The 23,683-nt window shown below is 36.6% G+C and overlaps 4 protein-coding genes across 4 annotated transcripts; all 4 read right to left on the reverse strand.

The window, feature by feature from the left end:
- Positions 1-245: 245 nt before the first annotated feature.
- On the reverse strand, positions 246-1,332 carry LOC133876534 (germin-like protein subfamily T member 2). The gene has a single exon (XM_062314827.1). It carries the CDS (start codon positions 1,159-1,161, stop codon positions 478-480), a length of 684 nt encoding a protein of 227 aa, XP_062170811.1. The 5' UTR covers positions 1,162-1,332; the 3' UTR covers positions 246-477.
- Positions 1,333-4,613: 3,281 nt separating this feature from the next.
- On the reverse strand, positions 4,614-5,562 carry LOC133876468 (germin-like protein subfamily T member 2). The gene has a single exon (XM_062314751.1). The coding sequence runs from the start codon at positions 5,467-5,469 to the stop codon at positions 4,798-4,800; it is 672 nt and encodes a 223-aa protein (XP_062170735.1). The 5' UTR covers positions 5,470-5,562; the 3' UTR covers positions 4,614-4,797.
- A 3,062-nt stretch (positions 5,563-8,624) lies between these two features.
- Positions 8,625-9,656, reverse strand: LOC133875719 (germin-like protein subfamily T member 2). The gene has a single exon (XM_062313930.1). It carries the CDS (start codon positions 9,484-9,486, stop codon positions 8,815-8,817), a length of 672 nt encoding a protein of 223 aa, XP_062169914.1. The 5' UTR covers positions 9,487-9,656; the 3' UTR covers positions 8,625-8,814.
- Positions 9,657-12,854: 3,198 nt separating this feature from the next.
- LOC133874541 (5-formyltetrahydrofolate cyclo-ligase, mitochondrial) lies at positions 12,855-22,565 on the reverse strand. Its single transcript, XM_062312391.1, has 8 exons — positions 22,305-22,565; positions 22,067-22,207; positions 15,078-15,242; positions 14,216-14,257; positions 14,069-14,114; positions 13,587-13,657; positions 13,363-13,489; positions 12,855-13,268 (listed from the first exon to the last, which is right to left on the reverse strand). The coding sequence occupies exons 1-8, from the start codon at positions 22,519-22,521 to the stop codon at positions 13,256-13,258; spliced, it is 822 nt and encodes a 273-aa protein (XP_062168375.1). The 5' UTR covers positions 22,522-22,565; the 3' UTR covers positions 12,855-13,255.
- Between the last annotated feature and the right edge of the window lie 1,118 nt (positions 22,566-23,683).

Consider the following 23,683-nt stretch of genomic DNA (forward strand, 5'->3'; position numbering starts at 1 on the left):
TCTTGTTTCAATATGCTAAGGGTTATCAAATAAATTCATATTGAAAATTTTTGGAGTCATCAAAGTAGTGAAACTAAGATCGTTCTGCCAACGTATGATAACAGTAGAAACTATGAATTGAATATAGAAAATAGAATTCAAGAAGAGAAAAATAACAAATAGGGAAGAGATAACTCCTAATTGCCCCAAATAAGCATATAGAGAAATAACTCTGTAAATTTAAAATTTAATTAATACTTCAAAACTTGATTGAAAAATAACAAAGATTAGATGTTTTTATATAGGCTAGGTACATTCTAATTTAACAAGGAAAAGAAAAAGAAATCATTGGAAAAGAAATACATAATCCTAAAGGAAAAGGAAACCCAATCCTTATTTGAAAATAAAAACAAAGCACACATGTACGTATAAAACCCAATCCTTAATTGAAAATGAAAACTAAAACACACATGTATAAATAATTAATCCACCCTAAACTCAATAGTGTCCTGCATCAGAACCGAATTTGGACTTAATGGAATTGACAACATTATCTTCTACTTGGAAGGTCTTAGTCAACACGTCGTTAGGAATGGATGGTGCTGAAGCAAAGAGATTTAATGGGACGATAGCAGCCCCCGGTAATTGGCTGTTGAAAGAGGTGAAGGCAAGGGCCTTCCCTGGTCCAACATTCTTTTGGAAGTGTACGAGTCCCTTAGGAATGACGAAGATTTGCCCAGCAGTCAAAACTTTTGAAAAATACACGTTCCCAGTTGTCACAAACCCAACAAGTACCTGCCCTGAAATGATCAGAACAGTCTCAGTCGCACGAGGGTGAGAGTGGGGTGGATTAACTCCTCCAACGGCAAAGTCCACTCGGTTGATTGAAATCCCAAGAGTGTTAAGCCCAGGAAATACAAGAACACTACCAGAGGTGACATTCGAGCCAAAGATGCCTGTTGTGTCACCCTCTTTGCTCAGTCCATCAAAGAAAAAATCATCTGAGTTTACATTTGACTCAGGTTTGCAAGGAAATCCATTAACTGACGTAGAGGCACTCAAATCAGCAATGCAGAAGTCTTGTAATGAGTCAGGGTCGGCCAAGAGGGATGGCAAAGGGAGAAGCACTAACACGACAAGGCAAGATAGCGTGTAGAAGGATGAACAACTTGATGGATTCATCGTACGTAGCTGATCGAGCAGGCTTGCTTTCTAGAGGTAATTAATTGGGTTGTTGTCTTGTTGAAGATATATAATACTTGGGTAGTTTAGTGGTTGAAGATCATATATGGTTCTATTTATATCTTTTTTCCCATGCCGAAAACCCCATTAATTTCGCCGAGGCAAACATCATGAATGACAGTAGCAACAAACGAAAAGGTCAACTAATATCAGCGGGCATACAAGCCCATGCATGCAGCAGATGATAAGATTGAATGATAATCTTAGTTGTTAATTAGATGAATGATAATCTTATTATTTTTGTTTGACAAGAACAATTCATTTCGTGAACCGTACGTAACAAAGGAAAGGAAAAAGGGGATTTAGTGATTATCTTATTACGTGTTCCTACTGCAGTTTCTACTTCTTGACTCCTTCAACCGTGTGAATCTGACATCGTCTTGCCCAAAAAAGAAAGAGTCTTGAATTGCTTTACAGAGATGTCGTCAAGAGTAGTTTAAAACCCAATATTAAAAGAGAAATTTTATTTTGTATATTCTTGTCCTTATTTCTTTTATATATTATTCATTGATGTGATATTGTCAATTCAAATTTGAATTTTTTTTTCATTAAAATCATTTTAAAAATTGATTAACAATGTCACGTTAGCAGAGAAGAGTAGTGGAAGGACCAGAGAATGATGAATAACATATCTCATACTAAATAAATAAATAATTTAAAAAATAATTTAAAAAAAAAAAAAAAAAGAAGGATGATGTTAGCTAAGTCACTCAAGAAAATAAAGAGCTACTGGTATGCCCACCGACTGAAGGGCCCTTAAGGCCCACTTGCCAAGAGCCATCAGGTAAAAAATTCTCATGGATTGACTTGCCTAAGGGCTAGTAGTGGGTTCAACTACCGAAGATCCCTTGAGGCATGCCTATCAAAGAGATTGTCGGCCTATGACATTAGAGCCAACGGGTCAAGGAAAAGCCTGTCGGCATGGCTTAGGGACCATAGCCAATTTTCCCTCTCGCTAGGTCAAATAACTGAGTTACCACCCCAGAAACCTACCCGATATTCTTGGGAGGGAATCATTCACTCCATTAACAGAATTTTAGCAGGAGTCCCCAAAGTCCATCCAAAGAGAGGCAAAAATAGTAAACCTAAATAAAGAGAGAAAGACTCAAAGACCCATCACCAAGTATGTCTCTATTCTCTTACTAGAACCCTGTCAATTTACTTCCTTTTCTACAATCATTGATTCAAGTATTGAAAGTAGTTCTGCTGGGCCTCTACTAATTGGTACTTATTCAATTGTTTCAATAGGGGTTATCAAATAAATTCTTATTGAAAAATTTTGGAGTCATCAAAGTACGTAGTGGAATCTGATATGCCTTGATTTTATCTCACTGGGCTTGGGCTAGGCAGCCCATTTCCCTCTTATATCCCTCTAAAAATGAGATGGCTTTTAAAATCACTATTGGGCTTGTGATTGATCAAAATTGAATTTTGATTAAATGGTGATTTTAAAAGCCACATCATTTTTAGAAAAACATGGGTATGACATCTAGAATTACTCAAATTTTAGGTTTCGAGAGAATCTAAACATTTTTAAACACAAAGTTTTTGATTAATTTTCGTTACTCTATTAATTGACCATCCTTTAAATAGGGGACTACATAGACTACACGAATCAAATTAAAAGACTTGGAGATAAACTCCTACTCTAACTTGAAGATAAACTCATACAAGGAATAATAGAAACTTACTACTAAATGACAAGTAATGCTAGAAGTCCATCTTGTGTTACTCTTGTATCCTTCTAAAAATGAGGTAGCTTTTAAAATCACCATTGGGCTTGTGATTGATCACTGTTGAATTTTGATCAAATGATGATTTTAAAAGCCATGTCATTTTTTGAGTGACACATGAGAGACTTCTATAATTACTCCTAAATGACTTATGCACAATAGTGCTACAAATAATTAAAAGACTCTGAGTTAGAATGATAACTGTAACTATCCTTATTTAATTAAACTACAACTACTCTAAGATAAGTTACAGCAAAGATAACTTAAAAGCTTCATAGGATACGTGCTTGTGAGTTATGCCAACGGCTTTTACCTACTTCATAACAGGGGGAGAGAGAATTTGAAAGAGAGTCACCAAAGCTCTATAAAGTATGGCGGGGATAGTGAGCCCACTACCTATATAAAGAGATGAGGACCCTTCACCAGGTATGCATCTCTATTTTCTTACTTAATTAGACACTATCAATTCCTCTACTATCCTTATTGGCTTAAGCATCGTAGGTGGTTTGGTTTTAGGAGCTTCCAATGGACTTCTTTGACATTTCGTCTTCCTTTCAACCTAGCTTCCCTTTGGTGCTTGGCGTGCAGTCACTTTACAAACAAAGATCATGGTTCTATTTATATCTCTCTTCCCACGCTGAACTCCTCATTAGTCTTCCTTTTTAGTCATTTAATTTTGCAGAGACAAACATCATAAATGACCTTGTAGTCGATATAAAAACTTCAAAAAAAATTGAAAATTATAGTAAAAAGCTCAAAGGAGTGGGTCGTTTGAGACAATATTTGCCCTTACCAATACTGATCAATTAGTATGCATAAGACTACAACATATTCGCTTCCACGATACAACGAAGCTCAAACTCACAAAAATTAAATCTAGAAGAAGCTGTCGACAACATGATTCTGGAAGAGCTCGAGGTCCTCGAGCTCCTGTTTATGGTTTCCGTCCATGGACACCCTCGGTTCCGATGATGTTTTGCCAGAACAGAGAGAGATAACAAAGCAAAAGAGTTAATTTGAGAAGAAGAAGCAGAAGATGAAGGGGAAGAAGTAGTCAGAAATAGAAAGGTCTGAAAATAAAGGGTTAATTGCATTCGGTGATGGAGCTTCAACGAAGAGCATCGTTGGAGAGGGACAAAAATGAAAAGAGGAAGAAGAAAGTGTAAAGAAAGAGAGAAAGAGAGAGAAAGTAATAAAGAAAGAATGGGCATGACACTGTTTACAAAAGCAACAAAAAGAAATGCATTTTGCATTTGATATACATAATCGGATGGAGAAGCTTTTTAGTGTTTTGCATTGCCATTTTAGCTAAAAAGAGTAAATGCATTAGCGGATGGGAATGCTCTAAGCAAATGACTGTTCTTTCTTTAACTTATTTTGTAAATTCTTATTCATTGGTACAGTATGTTACTGTTTGATACAACTTCATGCTAAACAATGTAATGGGAGGATTCCTCTTTTTCTCGTATAAGGGGTTAATTGTATGTAGGCCACTTTGAGAATATTGTATCATTGAACCAGACCCTAGGTATTATTTAATATCCTACTGATTCTCTTATAACTGAACAAGCAGTCAAAGATCAATGCTTGAAGTCATAACAACTCAGATAATTAACCTGATCTTTCTATACTATTGAATGGAAAATGAAGTGTATAAACTTTTGAATAACAGGTAAAAACCTTTATTGTATAATTAAAAAATAAGTGAATAACCATAACAAAACAGACGACAGATAACCTGATGAATAACAGCATGAAAAAAATGGAGGCAGGCTTTATCAAAAGCATTATTACACAATCTTCAAATCAATGCATGGGAGGCTATGTGGAAGGCCTCATGAGTTTAAGAACCGAACTTAGATTTGATGGAATTGACAACATCATCTCCTACTTGGAAGGTCTTAGTCAACACGTCGTTAGGAATCGATGGTGCTGAAGCAAAGAGATTTAATGGGACGATAGCAGCCCCTGGTAGTTGGCTGTTGAAAGAGGTGAAGGCAAGGGCCTTCCCTGGTCCAACATTCTTTTGGAAGTGTACGAGTCCTTCAGGAATGACGAAGATCTGCCCGGCAGTCAAAACTTTTGAAAAATACACGTTTTCAGTTGTCACAAACCCAACAAGTACCTGCCCTGAAATGATCAGAACAGTCTCAGTCGCACGAGGGTGAGAGTGGGGTGGATTAACTCCTCCAATGGCAAAGTCCACTCGGTTGATGGAAATCCCAAGAGTGTTAAGCCCAGGAAATACAAGAACACTACCAGAGGTGACATTCGAGCCAAAGATGCCTGTTGTGTCACCCTCTTTGCTCAGTCCATCAAAGAAAAAATCATCTGAGGTTACATTTGACGCAGGTTTGCAAGGAAAGCCATTAACTGACGTAGAGGTACTCAAATCAGCAACGCAGAAGTCCTGTAATGAGTCAGGATCAGCCAAGATGGATGGCAAAGGGAGAAGCAATAACACGACAAGGCAAGCAGATAGCATGTAGAAGGATGAACTACTTGATGGATTCATCGTAGCTGAGCTGCTGAGCAGGCTTGCTTTCTAGAGGTAATTAATTGGGTTGTTGAAGATATATAATACTTGGGTAGTTAATTTAGTGGTTGAAGATCATATATGGTTTCTATTTATATCTTTTTTCCCACGCCGAAAACCCCCCATTAAGTTCGCCGCGCGAGGCAAACATCATGAATGACAGTAGCAACAGACGAAAAGGTCAACTAATGATAATCTTAGCTGTCAGATGAATGATAATCATATTATTTTTGTTGGACAAGAACAATTCATTTCGTGGACCATGACTACAAAGGAAAGGAAAAAAGGGGATTTAGTGATTATCTTATTACGTATTCCTACTGCAGTTTCTACTTCTCGACTCCTTCAACCGTGTGAATCTGACATTGTCTTGCCCATAAAAGAAAGAATCTTAAATTGCTTTAGGGAGATATATATTTAGTCGTCAAGAGTGGTTTAAGACCCGATATAATATTAGAAGAGAGATTTTATTTTGTATTTTTTTGTTCTTCTTCTATTATTTTCTGTTGATGTGATATGGTCAGTTTACCATTAGATTTTTTTATTTTTTTAATTAAGATTAATCTAAAAATGAATTGACAATGTCACATCAGCAGAGAAGAGTAGTAAAAGAATCAGAGAATCAATCGGTATAACACATCTCAGATTTAAAAAAAAATATTAGCAAAGTCGCCCAAGAAAATAAAGAGCTACTGGTATGCCCAGGGCCCTTGAGGCCCACTCTAAAAAATTCCCATGGATTGACTCGCCTAATTAAGGGCTACTATTGGGCTCGACTACCGAAGGCCCTTGAGGGATGCCTATCAAAGAGTTTGTTGGCCTATCAAGGACACTAGAGCCAACAGGTCAAGGAAAAGCCTGTTGGCATGGCTTAGGAACCTATATCTTGTTCAAGGATTAAAATACACCTATATCATGATATGACACACTATAGTCAATTTTCCCTCTTACTAGGTCAGATAACTGAGTTACCAGCCGAGGAAACCTACCCGATATTCTTGGGAGGGAATCATCCACTCCATTAACAGAATTTTAGCAGGAGTCCCCAAAGCCCATCCAAGGAGAGGCAAAAACAGTAAACCTAAATAAAGAGAAGAAGATCCATCACCAAGTATGTCTCTATTCTCTTACTTAGAACTCTATCAATTTACTTCATTTTTTACTATCATTGACTTAAGTATTGGAAGTAGTTCTGCTAGGCCGCTAGTGGATCTCTCTAATCTTTTATCTTCCTTTCGCCCTTCCTTTTTAATGATTGGCATACAGTCATTGTACAAATAAAAATCATGATTGTATTCATATCTCTCTTCCCATTCTGAAAACCCCATTAATTAGTACTCTTCGTTTTTAGTTAGTCTTTTAATATTGCCGGGGCAAGCATAATAAATGGCCTTGTCGGTGTAAAAAATAAACTTCAAAAATTTGAAAATAATGGCAAAACACTTCTAAGTGTAGGTCAATTAAGACATAAATGTGATAAATAAATGTGAATAACACTATTACTCTTTTATTTTTAATTTGTGAGATTCATTCCAAATGAATAATCCAAATCATAACAATAAAAAATAAAAATAAAAAGGATGACTTGTGGTTTACCACTTAGAAGGTGTGGATCGGAGGTGGCTGAACTACCATCATGGCTTTGGGTAGTTTGGCCACCCCCTAGATTCGGTCAAAAGGGGTGATTAATTAACCACCTTAATGACGAGTCACTTTCAGATTCAGCTAAAGGTGGTGACTAAACCACTCACAAGTCATGGCGCAACTTTTGTAAGCATGACACTAACGAATTTATAAAGGGCTCAAATGCGATGAATAGTTGGGTCAATGTGAAAGTGACTCACACGTGAGGAAAAAATGTTTTGTGAGTGTTATGTCATACATTAAAAAACTATTAAGAAAAATAGTATTTATATATCTAAGTGGACCTAACTTTATTAGCCTAAACTTTTAAGCTAGAGTGGTGTCCAAATATAGTGACATAACACCATGTGTACAGTAAAATAGATCTCCACAATATTTCTCTTGAAAAGAAAAGTATCTGATAAAGCATCCTGTGGTGCATAATATTTTACGTGTCCAAAATACCAACAAATTACAGCAAGAGTTTGTGGCTTTTACATCTCCTCGTACCTGGCCATATCCGAGGTTCTTGCTTTGTTGCTCTCCCTTGGAATCAATTCATTCCTAAGCTCTTAATTTGTCGATTGTTTATAACCTTATGAAAGCATATGAGCTCTTCATTTCAAAATTTTTACCAAAATTTAGTGAAAAACTCCACTTCAACAAACTCTCTATAATTTCTCTATTTTGGCTCTTGTCAGAATTTCACTTCAAATTTGACTCACAAATTTCATGAGCTATTGAATATTTTATCATTTCTCTCTCCTTTCACTTCACTATTCATTTTTCCTCTCTCCTCATTTGTTAGGAGTGGTTGCTTAAAACCATATAATAAAAATTAATATCTAGTTGAAATAGAAACGTATTTGAAGAGTTTTATATAAGAAGTTTGTTAAAAGTAATAGTTAAAATAATAAAAATAGATTTTTTAGTTAAAATTTAAATATATATATATATTATGGAGAGCTCACTAGGATGTGCTGAGAACCTTAATTTGGTTGCCAAACCTATATATTGTCTTGTTGAGCTTGTTCGAAAGTTCTACTCGAGCATATATGTAGGACACTAGTGTAGACTTTTCAACTAAAGTTGCACTTAAGGGGCAAATTTTAGTGTCCCTCCTAAGCTTATCGATCTATTCAGTCCTTGGATTCCTTGGGTAGCACATCCTGATAGATCAGTATCCAATATCCATTCCCTGAGGATGAGGCTCCTGACAAGGAAACCATGATCGATGCAATGCTTTGCTAAGGATATCTATCCTGGTAGGCCTAACTGACACTCAAAACATCTATTATATCAAGTTTTTTACTGCTGCCAATTAACACTATTTTTAATTTAATCAAATCAACACTCGTGCTTAAGCTTTAAACATATATTTGTGAATCCAGACATCTAATTATATATATATAATTAATATCAAGTTTTTTTCCTCAAACAACACCTAATGTTTACGAACGCTGCCCCGCACTCCTCCCACCTCCCTACCAACATGCCATAATATTGCAACATGGGGTCTAAATTCGTATTTCATTATAATTCAAGAATGAGTGAATAATTAATCATAACAACACAGATAGATAACCTGATCAATAACAGCACGAGAAAATGTCGGCAGGCTTTGATTATATATCAAAAGCATTATTAATACACAATCTTCAAATCAATGGGAGGCTATTGATCGGGAAGGCCTCGATCAGCTTAAGAACCGAGCTTGGACTTAAGAGAATTGATAACATCATCTCCTACTTGGAAGGTTTTAGTCAGCACGTTGTTAGGAATCGATGGTTTTGAAGCAAAGAGATTTAATGGGAGGACAGCAGCTCCTGGTAATTGACTGTTGAAACTGGTGAAGGCAAGTGCCTTCCCTTTGCCAATGTTCCTTTGGAAGTGTACGAGTCCCTTAGGAATGACAAAGATATTCCCTACCGTCAAAACTTTAGAGTAAAACACGTTCCCAGTTGTTACAAACCCGACAAGTAACTTCCCTTTAATGACCAGAACAGTCTCAGTTGCACGAGGGTGAGAGTGGAGTGGATTAACTCCTCCAATGGCGAAGTCCACTCGGTTCATTGACACCCCAAGAGTGTTGAGCCCAGGGAATGAAAGGACATTAGCAGTGGTGAGATTCGAGCCAAACCTGCTTGTTGTGTCACCCTCTTTGCTCAGTCCATCAAAGAAAAAATCATCTGAAGTTACTTTTGACGCAGGTTTGCAAGGAAAGCCATTAACTGATGGAGAGGCACTCAAATCAGCAACGCAGAAGTCCTGTAACGAGTCAGGGTCAGCCAAGATGGATGGCAAAGGGAGAAGCAATAACACGACGAGGCAAGATAGCATGTAGATGGGTGAACTACTTGATGGATTCTTCATGGCTGAGCACTGAGCAGGCTAGCTTGCTGTCTAGATAATATTATATACTTGGCAAGAAGATAGTTCTATTTATATATCTGTCTTCCCATGCCAAAAACCCCATTAATCTTCCTTTCTAGTCTTGTAATTTCGCCGAATCACGCCAGCAACAAACGGAAAGGTCAACTGTTAGATGGGCTAAGTTTTGTTTTGGCAAAGCTAAGCAATTTAGAATATTGGGACGAAAGATCGATATTCAATGACTAGGACCAGGTACTTTAGTTCTTTGACTCCTTCAAACCGTGTGAATCTGACATTGCCTTGGCCACAAAATAAAGAATCTGAATTTGTCTTCGTGGAGATATTTAGTCGTCAAGAGTAGTTTAAGACCGATTCTCTATTCTGTTTCGCTGTTTTGCAAACGATTTTACGCGTTTCTTTATTGCCGATTTGCGGGTGTGGGTTTGGCAAACCGTTTTAAAAGTTAAAACATGTGAAAATAAAAATATCAAAAAAGAAAAGTTTAGATGTTTTTTAAAACTGTTTTCGGTATTTTCATTTATGCTCTATTTCCGTTTGTTTTGGCATAAAAAAATTTGTGGAAATTTTTTTTATTATTATTTTTTAATGTTTGATACAACCGAAAATGATAGTCTAACAGAAATCATTTTCAGTTTAACCGTAAAAGCCTCTTTAATTGTTTTTTGAATTTAAATTCTTCACTCTTGCATGCATGCATGTTTATAAGAACCCACTACCGCCAGGCATTGGAGTTTGTTAGAAGCCCGAATCTACCATCAAAGGTCCCAAAATTTTAGTATCCTATTGCCGGAATCCGACGGCATTGGCTAGATTCTGATGACCGCCGCCCAAATCCAACAACTCAAATTCTGACAAAATAGGCTAGAATCCGGCCGTTGTCGGAATTGGCGACATCTAGCCATTGGTATCGGATTTTGCCTAAATTGGCCAGAATCTGACCATTTGTGCCGGATTCCGGCCACCTTCGCCGGAATCCAACTAATGAAGATTCCGGCAAAACTAGCCAAAATCCGACTAGCTCAAATTCTGGCGAAACTGGCCGAAATCTGACCGTTGTTGCCAAATTCCGGCCTCCATCGCCATAATTCGACAAAAGTAGCCAAAATCCTGCTGATCACTGGTGGTTTTTTGCCGTTAGTGATTTTTTCGTACGAGTCAAATGTCAGAAAATATTTTTAGATAAATTATTTTTAAAAAAAAAAATGATTTTGTTGAAAATATTTTACAACAAAAAATAGTTTACGTCGAAACAAACGGAGTCTTTTTTGTTTTTCTCTCTCTGGAGAGAAATATTATACATATAATTATATATTATATACTTATACATATACACATATATTATATATTATATTTAATTATTTACATTCTTACATAGATATTAGTATGCTTATGACATAAATGATAATATTATATAACATATATCATAAATTATTTAATATTCTTATAAATTATAACTTATAGCATTATAGCATATACTTATAGCTTAAATTATTTACAATACTCTTAAATTATAGCATATACATACATATAAAACAAGCTCTCGTTTAATATATAAAACATTGCATTCACATCCCATTATCTAAATTTTTAACCAAAGGTTAACCAAAACAAAAAAAAATTCTATTCTCGTTACCCGCCTTTTCAAAAACATCCCACGTCTCTCTCTAAATCTTTTTTTACTCTATTTAAATAGACGTTCTTCTTTGAATGGCGTCTTTTAAGTCGTTTTTGTTTTATTTTTATAAATTGCCAACATTAAAATTCACTTAAAATACGCAACTTCAACTAGTTTAAAATGAATGACAGATAGGTACAAAGAGTTTCGTTACTGTTTTTCTTTATACTTTGTTTGCCACCGCACCAATTCAAATTCATTGGAGAGTTTTGGTGAGTTTTTCATGTTTGCTACAAGGCGGATGTGCTTAGCTTGAGTAACGAAGGGGGGGCATATGATCGAAGTCTTGCAGTTGCAGCCGCATCCTTACATCATCGGACGAAGAAAAATCAGCAAACAAGAGACACGACCACGAGATCGAGGTGGAATTCTAGAATGGCGGCCGCCTCTTCAAATAAATTTAATCCTCCAATTTCGTCACCTAACATTTATTATAAAATGACGTTTTTGACTTTCTGGAACACAAAGCAAAACATCCTCACATTTTCCGATGATGTTGTTGGCATCTCTGTCACGCCACCGTTTCACTGAATACGATCTTTTCCGCGTCAAGACTGAGGCGCTACACGACGTTGGCGTTTACCCGTCGGGCCCAATGCTTAGACGCGTGAGGATATAAATTAAATATTTAAAATAAATTGTAATTTAACCTGATATGTTTACGTGTTGAGCCTACTAATTAAGAGAGAATTTAAGTCTACACGTGAAGAACAGTATAAATTAAATGCTTAAATTTATTAATTCTTATAAGCTTAAATGATGATTTAATGTACGTAGCTTCCTGACCTAATGGTTTTGTCATCACTCATCTCTCTATGTTGCTTTCAAATTACGATCCTCTACAATTTTAAAAAAAAATTATGGCATGTTTGCGTAGTTTTGATTTCAAATGCTGTTTTTTAGAATTCAAATTCTACTAAAATTTTATTCCACTTTTTCTAATTTTATCTTACGTTTTCTAAACTATCCAAACATTATTTCAAAAAATAAATTCTCTCGATATTCGTAATTTTTCAAAAAAACGTACACCCAAACAATCCATTTGATTCTCAAATTATATGAATCCAAGCCCTTTTTTACATCGAACAGCGTAAAAAATGCTACATATTAAAGATTTGACATGTTATCGAGACAATCAAAAAAAAAAATTATTTCAAAAACTCATTTTTTTTTTTTAACTTTTGAAGACTCTTCTTTACTAAATCAAAACATAATTTTTTGCTCAAAACTTTTATACAACATTAAGTGTAAGAACCTCATAAAAATATACTCAATTCTCATTGTTAACATGTCACGTTTTTAATATGTAGCATTTTTCATATCATTCAATGCATGAAACAACATAAATTCGCATAATTTGATAATCTACGATTCTAAAAAAAAAAAATTGAAAAGGATCCTGGTCCGTTTCTTTCCAGGATGGTGCACTTTGACGAGAAGGTTGGAGGAATTAAATGCAAGTCACGACAGTATATGGTGAAGTGAGGTTGAGTTAAATTTCGGGATTGCTCGTAAACATCTTTTTGAGATGGTAAAGCAAAACATCCTCAAACGGTCTCTCTAATGAAGAGGCCTCATCCACATTTATGGAGTCGAAACCAAAGCCATCCAGTTAAATTGTTCAGAAAAGTCTATGGTAGAAAAATGCACAATGTGTTCTCTAATAACAGGCTTATTAGAAGAAATCGAGCCATTTATTGACACTGACTGCAATAAAGTTGTTTCTCCTATTCTAGTTGGCCAGTCGATGGAAAATATTCGTACATTTATCACGCTCTTTCAACCATAAAGGCCTTGAATTTTGCCTCCAACCAATCTCTAGCCATGATTTTCCTCAAACTTATCTTTAGCAACTAAAGCTATCTTTTCTTCCAACCCATTAAGAACACGCAACTTCTCCAAAAGAGTTTTTTTTTATGGGACTCCACGTTACCAAATACCTGCTCATTCTAGATTTAAGCAATCAAGTCTATACAGTCCTTTGGACGAATGAGCAATCCGAACTCAATTTTTTTTAGGAATGAAGAACCAGTCATCAAAGAAAGCAATCAGGTTTGGTTTCCAAGTCCAATGTCAAAGCTTCATCCTGTAAATATTTAAATAATTGGATGAAAAAAAAAAAAAAAAAAGAATCACAGCTCATCTAGATACAGTAGAATGAAGGATTTAATTAGTGCTACCTGTCTAAGGCAGCTTGGCTGATGGGAATCACACCAGTTGGTGAGACAAGAGCATCCACCGGAATGTCAGTTGGAGTGACTGGTATGATTCCTTCATCCATTATCTGCAGAGAATAGGATAGCGCAACTGCAATACCAGAGGCAGTCATTTCAAGAGACTGACAAACCCTTGGAAGCTGAATACAAGACCTTAAGCAATTTTTAATATGAGAAATCATACATACCAAGGAGGGGTTGTTTCCAAGCCTTTTCCTTTGCAAGCTCTTGGTATTTCTTCAGGAAGGCATCATAATAACTAGTGATTTTCATCAAACAATAACATTAGTGATGAACAACCCTAAATTTATTGGTGCATAGAGATAAAACGTTAATTTTCATTCAAAAATATAAGTACATAAATTTCTTTAAAATGCACGAGAAAGAGAGAGAGAGATTTTCTATACAATCATCACTCCTCTAGCAATCCCTTTAAATTGGTTCACCAATTACTTGGGGAACCAGGATAATATGAACAAACCAATAGTTATACATATAGATATAGATATAGAAATTTTCCCCCTTTGGTCTGAATGAATACTTATACTTCAGGAGCTTAAAAAAAGAGATTTTATATCAAAAGGAGCAGATGATATCTCTTAAAACCTCAGCTCCCACAACTTCAGAGGGTAATTAGAAAGGTTAGGTAGGCCAAGATTCCTAAGCATACCCTCCACCACGACCCATGCGCCTTCCAGATCTGTCAAATGCTAGTCCTGAGGGCAGAAAATAAGCAAAATGCTGTTATCTACATCCTGGTTTTTGCAATTGTAAAGCATTTTAGAAGCAATTAAGAGAACAGGGAAAAAATTTCTACCAGGTAAGAGGAACAAATCAACTGGCTCACTTGCTTGCATAACTGCACCAAAATAGGTCCTTATACATAAGTCTTAAACCATGTATATTTGTTTAGGTGCATCTTTGAAATATAAAGTCAACCATAGACAAAAATTGAACGAAAAGAAAAGAAACAAAGACATTGCTCAAGAGAAGGTTTAAGTGCACAATGTGACCAGGTTCAGGTGAACTAATCATGGAGGTTGTGACATGTGTTTAGGGAATAGCCCAGCCCCCTGCCCTTCCCCCCAGAAAAATCAGTAAAGGTTTCCCTAGAAGCAAAGATTATTAATAAATATTTTAGCAAGCCCAGTGAATCTAGGAAACACTAGGCTTAAGGGGCTCTAGTTTCCAGCAACGTCTTAAACGACTAAAACATCTCTTAAAGTGCTAGCCATTAATGGAAGAGGCAACGGGCCGGGTGACATTAAAATAGCTAAAAACCTTGAGATCCTAATGTAGTCTCTCTCAACCTGGATGATAAGTTACAGGTTTAGCCAGAAAATAATTAATACCTACTGCATTACATGTTCATACATACACCTCTTGGTATCTGGTATGAATTTGTAACAAACTTGTAGAACTTAGAGAACTGACACTTGCTAATCATCAATGATATCCAAAAAATAATAATAAAGTTTATTAAATCTTACTCCTCTTGGTATGTGGTATAAATTTGTGATAAATTCAACTTATTTTTCCTTTTTGGCACTTGCACACCTGCACTAGACAGCCTGATAATTTACAATTACACCAGACAATGGCTCCTAATACGCAGAAAATGACTACAGCCTATAAACGCACAAGGCCCAAAGGTCATCAGATATAACAAACAAAATTACCATTTTCGCGTTCATTTCCATCACTATCAACCGGAGCTGGTTCTAAGATGTTCATCGAATTCGCAACAAGATCATCGATACATGAGATGTTCAGCATGCGCATGTGACTATTCTTGTCCTCCACACGTGGAACATAAAGCCTTTTCCCCCCCTGTGTATGACCATCTTGATTTAAAGAGAAAAGGTAAGTACTTCCCCAAGTGTGAAAACAAGTACATGGTAAGCAATCATTTATTAAAGAAACAAAATTGCACAAACTTAGGCCATGTAAAAGTGAAAAACTTATGCTTAGCAGCACAGAGGAAGTGGTGGTTAATACCTAAAAATAAAAAATCAAAGATGGGTCCAAATATAAAAGCTTAAAACTGTATGTTTCCTCATTCCATTATGCAATACAATGGTTTAGAATTTGAGAGAGAGAGAGAGAGAGAGAGAGAGAGAGAGGGGTATTACAAAATAAATTTGAATTAGAATTGGAGGGATTTAAGGAACTGTTACAAGAAATCTCAGGAATTCGTTGCAGGCATTTTTTTTCTTGTGGAATTTGTTGCAGGCTTGATTCTAGGAGGTGTGAGCTAAATAAAGAATCTAATACAATTACTGAAACTTTATTTTCTATACCAATTTGGATCAAGCTGATTCATTTGCCAGTAGAATTCTTTTCTTTTTTTTTTTGATAAGTAATGATAGTTTTATTGAAAGCGTAAGGCACCCCTACGTACACTAGAAGTATACAACAGGAAACACCTAACTAGAAAGCGAAAAAAGAAGCAAGAAATTCAGCAAAGCTGATAGATAAATGGTACAATTAAGCCATCGACCAGACATACAAGGTATGGAGAAACAACTCTAGCACCTCCTCTAGGGAGCTTTCTAGATTCTCAAAACACCTAAGGTTTCTTTCTCTCCAAATACACCAAAAAAGGCAAATAGGCACCATCTTCCAAGAAGTAGCGCTCTCAGATCTCCCAAACTTCCACCAACAAGCAACTAAGTCAAGCACGCTCCTAGGCATGACCCACGAAATACCAAAGCGGGAGAAAATGTTATTCCATAGAGCTGAGGCCAGATCGCAATGCAGAAGAATATGGTCCACTGATTCCCCATCCCGCTTGCAAAGACAGCATCTATCCACAATAATTAAGTTCCTCTTCCTAAGATTGTCCAAGGTCAAAATTCTGCCTAGACCTGCAGACCAAGTGAAGAAAGCTGCCCTCGGGGGAGCCTGAGACCGCCACACACACTTCCATGGGAACCGAGTACCTCCAGCACACATCATAGAACCAAAAAACGACTTCACCCTGAACACACCTTTCTTGGACGGGACCCATTTAAGACAATCTGCCCTCTCCATATTCACCTTGGTAGAGCCCAGCATCTGGAAGAAAGAGGCAAAAACATCGACTTCCCAATCATGAGCCTCTCTAATAAAGCTTACGTTCCATTGAATGGACCCGCCCAAACTCTCCAAATTATCAGCCACTGACGCATCCTTCACCCGAGCAATGCCAAAGAGATCAGGAAACACTTCTTTCAGAATCGAATCACCACACCACAAGTCATGCCAAAATCTAATCCTACTCCCATCCCCCACCTCAAATCTAAGGAATTTGGAGAAATTCTCCCAACCTTTCCTTATAAACTTCCACAACCCTACTCCAAATGCCCCAGCAACCTCTCGGGAGCACCACCCACCCCACAAACTTCCATACTTGGATTCCACCGCGACTCTCCACCAAGCATCTCTATCCGTACCAAATCGCCATAACCATTTACCTAGCAATGTGCGATTAAACTGAACCAACTTCCTAATGCCAAGCCCCCCATTCGAAATTGGAGTACAAACCTTCTCCCAACTCACCAAATGGTATTTAAAAACTTCACCCATGCCACCCCAAAGAAAATCGCGTTGCAACTTCTCAATGCGAGAAGCAACACTCACCGGAATAGGGAACAGAGACATGTAGTACGTAGGTAAGTTTGAGTCATGTGGCTAGTGGGATAGGGAAGCCACTATATGCTGATTCTGTTACCGAGGAGCAAATGAGGTTGGGGTATGCGAGTTTTGGTTGAGGTGAATGTAGATTCATAGTTTCCGAAGGAGATTGAATTGAATGTTGAGGGGGGAAACTGATTAAAGTTGCAGTTGAGTACCCCTGGATTCCAATGAAGTGTTCAAAATGTCAAGCTTTTGGCCATCCAAGTTATGCATGTTTGAGAGAGGAGAAAAGGGTGTGGAAGCCTAAAAAGATTGGCAATCAGGTTGATAAGGTAGTGAAAAGGAAGAGGGGAAGAGGGAAAGAAAGTTGAAGATGAGTAGTAAAATTGGTTTTGATAAAACTATCAGGAGGCCTAATAAAGGACAGAGGGAGAAGTCTATTGATGATTTTTTCTTTTTTGATAAATAAGTGTATTGAAGATAAGGAGGAGAAAGCTTGGTCTAATTCGTTTGTTGTGTTTCAAGACAGAAATGAAATCGAGGAAGGGGGTGTATCACTTGTTAGAGATGAGGTGGGCAGTCTTCAAAAAATCCTTGAGGCAGCCTTATTTGAAGATCACATAAAGAGTATAGCATTAAGGGCTAAAGGGAAGAGTATGGGGGGAAGATGCAGATAATACCAAGAGGGGATTTTCTCCTACTATTTCTGGTTAATGAAATTGGTATTATGGAATATTGGAGATATTAATGGGCTTGTTTGGCAAAGACATGTACAGAACAGAACAGAACAGAGTAGTGGGTTGTTAATTTTGAAATTAATAAAAAGTGATGATGTGATATAAAATAAAAAGAATTTGTATAAAAAAGTAAAAAAGTTTTGTATTGTAGTGAATTTTTTTATTTGAATAATAATAAAAAATTATTGATGTGATATAAAAAGTGAAAAAAGTGGGAATGTTTTGATGTTGATTGGTGGTAGAAAATATAAAAAAGTGATAAAAAAATTACATGAACAGTAACAGCATTATGCTGTTCTGTTCTGTTCTGTTCCGTAACCTATCAAACAAGCCCAATAATCTCTTAAAGCAAAAGGAGGTAAGGAGTTTTGTGAGGAGAGTTAAAGTATCTTTGATTTGTCTTTTAGAAACAAGAGTAAAAGTTGAGAAGGCTGAAAAGATTAAGGAAAATATTGTCCCGGGATGGGGGTTCCTTCTTAATTATGATAACCATCATCTTAGGAGAATATGGATTTGTTGGAATAAAGATGTGGTAGAAGTAAATCTCATTAGAAAGCATGAACAATCAATTAGCTGTGAATTAGTATTGAGCAGGGGGTAAATAGATGGGTTCAAACTTTTGTATATGGTGCAAATAAAGGATTGGAAAGAAGGGATCTGTGGCAACATTTGGGTATTATTAAAAATTAGATTGGTAGAGTTCCTTGGCTATTGATTGGGGATTTCAATGTAGTAAAGAATTGAAAGAAAAATGGGATAGTGATGAGCTTAATTGCTATGAGTCTGAATTTGGGGAGTGTGTGAATTAGATTGAAGTGATGGACTTACCCTTTAATGGTTGTTTTTTCACCTAGAATAATAAAAGGGTAGAGGAGGATTTTGTAGCAAGAAAATTAGATAGGGTAATGTCAAATGAAGTATGAATGGAAGTGTTTGGCAAGACTGGTGTTGAATTTCAGGAAGGTGGAGTCACAGACCATTCTCCTGAAATAATATCAGTAGGTAAGTTTCAAAGTTTTGGTCAAAAACCATTTAAGTTCTTTGGTTATTGGGCTGAAAACGAAAGATTCCTATCTTGGGTGGAAGAGGGGTGGAATATAAAAGTTGTTGGGGTTCCTATGTTCAAGCTGTATGCAAAGCTTAAAGCAGTGAAAAAAAAATTCTTAGAGCTAAGAAGAGTTGTATGGAGGTATCAAGCAAAGAGTGATTCAAGCTATAGCCTGCTTGGATCAAGCTAAAAGGGACGTTTTATCTTCTCTTGGTAAGGCTGCCTGTGTTAGAAAGGAGAACGAATGTTTGCATGAGTACATTTCAATCAGTACAGCAGAAGAAGCATTTTTAAAAACAGAAGTTAAGGAACCAGGGACTTAATGTTAGGGATCAATACAATTCGTACTTTCATAGAATTGTAGGTAAGGAATTCTGAAAATATTATCAGTCACTTAGGGGATGATCAAGGGAAGAAAGTAGTAGAAGTGGAACAGATCAAGAAAGTGGCAGTGGAGTATTCTCAGAAACTTCTTGGATCAACCAGTCATGAGTTGGTAGGAAAGCTAACAGAGTTAATCAATAGACAAAGAGGAAGCTAACAGAAGTTCAAATTAGTGAGATGCAAAAAGATATTAGAGAAGAGGAAATCAAGATAACTATATTTGAAATGAAGAATAATAAAGCTCCTGGCCCGAATGGTTTTTTACTGGCTTTTATAAGGCAGCTTGGCCAATAGTTGGTGATGAGGTGATTCCTGCAGTGAAGTCTTTTTTTGAAACAGAGAAATTACTTAAGGAGGTCAATGCTACTATTATCACTCTTGTGCCTAAAAAGTTGAATCCTTCTTCTATCAGTGAGTTTAGACCTATTTTGTGCTGCAATGTTATATATAAATACATAACAAAAACTCTAGGTAGTAGAATGCTCCCTTGTTTGGATGGAATCATTAGTCCTAACCAAACAGCATTCATCCCAAATATAAGTATTGCAGAGAATGTGTTGTTGGCTCAAGAAGTGGTGAAAATTTACCATAAAAAGGAGGGTAAACCAAGATTTACTATCAAGACATATTTAATAAAGGCATATGACTCGGTGGATTGGGAGTTTTTACTTCAATGTTTATCAAGATTAGGAGTTCCTATGAAGTTTGTCAGCTGGATACAAGAATGTATAACTACTCCAAGGTTTTCTATTGCTTTGAATGGCACTCTTGTTGGATACTTTGAAGGTAGGAGGGGTTTAAGACAAGGGGATCCGATTTCTCCATATCTTTTTTGTGATAGTTATGGAAATGTTGGCTAGATTGATAGAAGAGGCTTCTAAGAATGGAAAAGAGTACAGTTTCCATCCTAGATGTTCTGAAATTAAGCTTACTCGTCTTTGTTCTGCTGATGCTACTGCTATTCTCGATAGAAAAATATGGAATCAGTAGAAAAAATTAATCAAGTTTTACAAGAGTTTGCAGACTTGTCAGTATCGAAAGCAAATACAGCTAAGAGTACATTCTACTGTTGTGGTACTTCACAAATGACGAAGGAGTAGATGCTGGCATGTTTAACTATGAAGGAAGGGAAATTACCAGGAAGATATTTGGGATTTCCATTGATTTCTAAAAAGTTGTCAGCTACAAATTCTACAATGCTTATGGAGAAATTTCAAAGAAAAGATTGACTCTTGGCTATCGAAGAATCTGTCATTTACTGGTAGATTGCAACTGTTATCTTTGGTTTTATATAGCATAGAAGTTTATTGGTCTAGTATCTTCATTTTGCCTAAGAAGATTATTAGATCAATAGAACAAAAGTTCGATCAATTTTTATGGAATGGTAATGAAGTTTGTCCAGCAAAAGCAAAGGTTTCTTGGGAGTTAATATGTGTTCTAAAAAAGGAATGAGGGTTGGGATTGATGAGGATAGAAGATTGGAATAAGGCAGCAATTTTGAAGCATGTATGGAATCTGTTCACATAATCAGGGTCTCATTGGATGGCATGGGTTAAAGTGAATTTTCTTAAAGGGAGATGCTTTTGGCAGAATGAAATACCACAATTATACATGGAGCTGGAGGAAGATCCTAAAGCTGAGAAATGGAAGCAGCATACATTTATGGTTGGATTGGTGGCATCCGGATGGCATCCCTTATGATCATTATGGTTATAGGGTAGTATATGATGCAAGAAACAAATTGGAGGCAAAATTATCAAGTGTAATAAAGGGGAAGGAGTGGGAATGGCAACCTGCCAGGTCAGAAAATCTGGTGAAAATACAAACTAAGCTGCCAATGGTGAAAATATGGGTAAATGATAAACCTATATGGGTGATTTCGAAGTCAAGCAGTTACGCAAGTAGAGACACATGTGAGGCAACTCGTGATAAGAAGCCAATGATTGATTGGTGGAAACTGATTTGGTTCTCCTTTGCTTAAATGTTTGTTTTGCAAAAATATTATTGAATGCAGAGACCATTTGTTCTTTAATTGTGGATTTAGTAAAAGAATTTGGAGGGAAGTGATGAAAAAAGGTCTTTTACCTAATATACCTACAGTTTGGGAGGAAATTATGAGCCAAGGAATTAGAGAATAGAGGAATAAGAGCTTAAAACCTTTGGCATGTAAGCTGGCTTGGGGTGCAGCAGTTTACAACATTTGGAGGCAGAGAAATGATGTCAAGCATGGGAACCAGATTCGAACAGAGGAGAAAGTGACGCAAAATATTGGGTGGGAAGTGAGAAACAGAGTTATGGGAAAAAGGGAAGTCTAAGAAAAATGATGGGAATGTAGTAATATGTAGCAATTGGGGTATATCTCAGAATATTTTGTATTAGTGGTTGGTGTCGTCTGTATAACATCTGTTGATTTTGTATTGAGTAATTGGAGTTGTTTGTAGGTAGTTGCGTTGTATACAATGTATAGCATTTGTTGTTTGTATTGAGAGATTGGTGTTGTTTGTAGGTAGATGCTTTGTACAGCATCTGTGGTTCCAGCGTTTTGCTAGAGTGTGTTGTATATCTTTGTTTGATGTTAATAGAAATTCATTCATCCAAAAAAAAAAAAAAAACAGAGAATCTAATTGTTGTAAACTCGCTTGAAATACTGTCGTGCGAAAGTCGAGCAAAGTTTCTGTTTCTTCATTTCTTTAGCTACACGTCGTGTGAGGGTCGAGCGAAGTTTCTGGTGTGAGCTGACGTGATTACAAGACCATAGGAAATAATATCTGCCCAGAAATCATATCTACATGCTTTTTCTCAAACAATTGTAATATAAGTACATTGGATTAAGATGATCTGAAATTCCATCAAATTAAATGGTCCGAGACACAGCACACACCTTTGGCTGGATTTTGCAGAATTTCTGACAACAACTTTGAGGTGTCAACTTCGCGCAATGCACTGCAGCTTATATAGGCACACAATCTCGCACTAGAGTGAAACCACGGAGACTTCAAAACAATACCCTGAATGGCATTGTCTGAAAACAAAACAACGAGCACCCAAATGGATGGGATCTAGTCTAGTCCCAGTAGTGACGAAAAAATGAATTGCAATGATATTAGTAGAGCACTTACCTTCTTGGGATCTGAGGGCAGGGTCCATGGTCTTGAGGGCCTTGCGGACCCTGGACCGGAGGGCTCGTTTCTGCTTGAACAAGGCGTCCAGATGGTCTTGTTCTTCATTGTGGTTCATCGTCCTGAAGGTCACGGTGGCTCGTGGCGCGTACGAGGTTGCGCGAGTGAGGAAGAGTGGCTTTGTTGCCGGTGCGGTTGTTGAGGCTGTTGTGCCCATATACTAGCAATTTGTTTGACCTTTACGGCTTAGCCTGAGTGCCCCCAAATCTTTTTCTTTTCTTTTTTTTATATAGGCGCCACCACATGGCAGTTTTTTATTTATGGAAAATAACATATTACTCCCAACCTTTTTTTTTTGTTTTTTTTTTTAAGGGATATTACTCCCGACATAAAATTTTTTTAATAAGACAAAAATACTCTTATAAATTCAAAAAACTTTAAAATTTTTTTTAAAAAAAAAAAAAAAAAAAAGTGGGTGAAAGTGCAAGCCACCCCAATGCCCTGGGGTGGTTTGGCCAGCCCTAGCCATTTTGGGTGGCCAAAACCACCTCCATAGCCTTGGGGTGTCAAGGTCACCCGCTCACCTCCTTTTCCGGCCTCTTTTTTTTTAGTTTTTAGTTTGGAGTGAATATTGATGTAATCTTTAGTTTGAGGGATATAACATGTTAAGTGTCAGTTTGAGAATGTATGTGTATTTTTCCCTTTTATTGATGTTTGGAACCAAACGTAATCTCCCTCCGTTTTTTATTTTTTTTCCCTACTTTTGTTTCAACATGAAAAAAGAGGAAAGAGAAGCTGGATCACCTCCTTTTCAGGGAGAGCTAACGTTTATTGGGTATTTTGATTTGACACTGCTTCACACCCAAAAAGAAGCAAGCTACGTCTGGGTTAAACTTGGAGATGGTTATTGGAGGAAAGCTAAAATTCATGTCCCTAAAGGTCATGAATTTGAATCTTACTAGCTATGGTTAGGGAACTTGAGACTCATATTTATGGATAAATTTTTTCTCTAAAATGGGGTTGAAGAAAAATTTCTCAAATTCAGTCTACTAAACTAACATGTGTTTAAAATGCATGTGAGAATTACAAGCTCTATTAAAAATGTATGTGAAAAATAAAAATGCATATGAGAAGTTGAGAACCATTTGAATCAGTTAATAACCATTTTCTCACCAAGCCCCTTTCTTCATTTTTTTATTCTAAAAAATGAGAGGAATAGTTATTTTTGGAAGAACATAATGAAATTTTTAAAAACTCACTACTTTTTTATTTTTTTGTTCAAACCCCATTTTTTTTTTAAATTAAAAAAAAATGCTTAATATTCTATGGGTGGCCGGCTATCCCCACGCTAACTAAATATCAGGGATGGCCGCGACCAC

The sequence above is a fragment of the Alnus glutinosa genome, chromosome 8 (genome assembly GCF_958979055.1).
Source record: "Alnus glutinosa chromosome 8, dhAlnGlut1.1, whole genome shotgun sequence".
Lineage (NCBI taxonomy): Eukaryota > Viridiplantae > Streptophyta > Magnoliopsida > Fagales > Betulaceae > Alnus > Alnus glutinosa.

Coding starts and splice junctions, on each gene's coding strand:
- LOC133876534 (XM_062314827.1), bottom strand. CDS start 1,161: ATGAATCCATCAAGTTGTTCATCCTTCTACACGCTATCTTGCCTTGTC.
- LOC133876468 (XM_062314751.1), bottom strand. CDS start 5,469: ATGAATCCATCAAGTAGTTCATCCTTCTACATGCTATCTGCTTGCCTT.
- LOC133875719 (XM_062313930.1), bottom strand. CDS start 9,486: ATGAAGAATCCATCAAGTAGTTCACCCATCTACATGCTATCTTGCCTC.
- LOC133874541 (XM_062312391.1), bottom strand. CDS start 22,521: ATGGGCACAACAGCCTCAACAACCGCACCGGCAACAAAGCCACTCTTC. Junction 15,243..22,066: donor TCTGCAAAATCCAGCCAAAG/GTGTGTGCTGTG, acceptor CTTTAAATCAAG/ATGGTCATACACAGGGGGGG. Junction 13,490..13,586: donor TTGGAAACAACCCCTCCTTG/GTATGTATGATT, acceptor CTGGTATTGCAG/TTGCGCTATCCTATTCTCTG.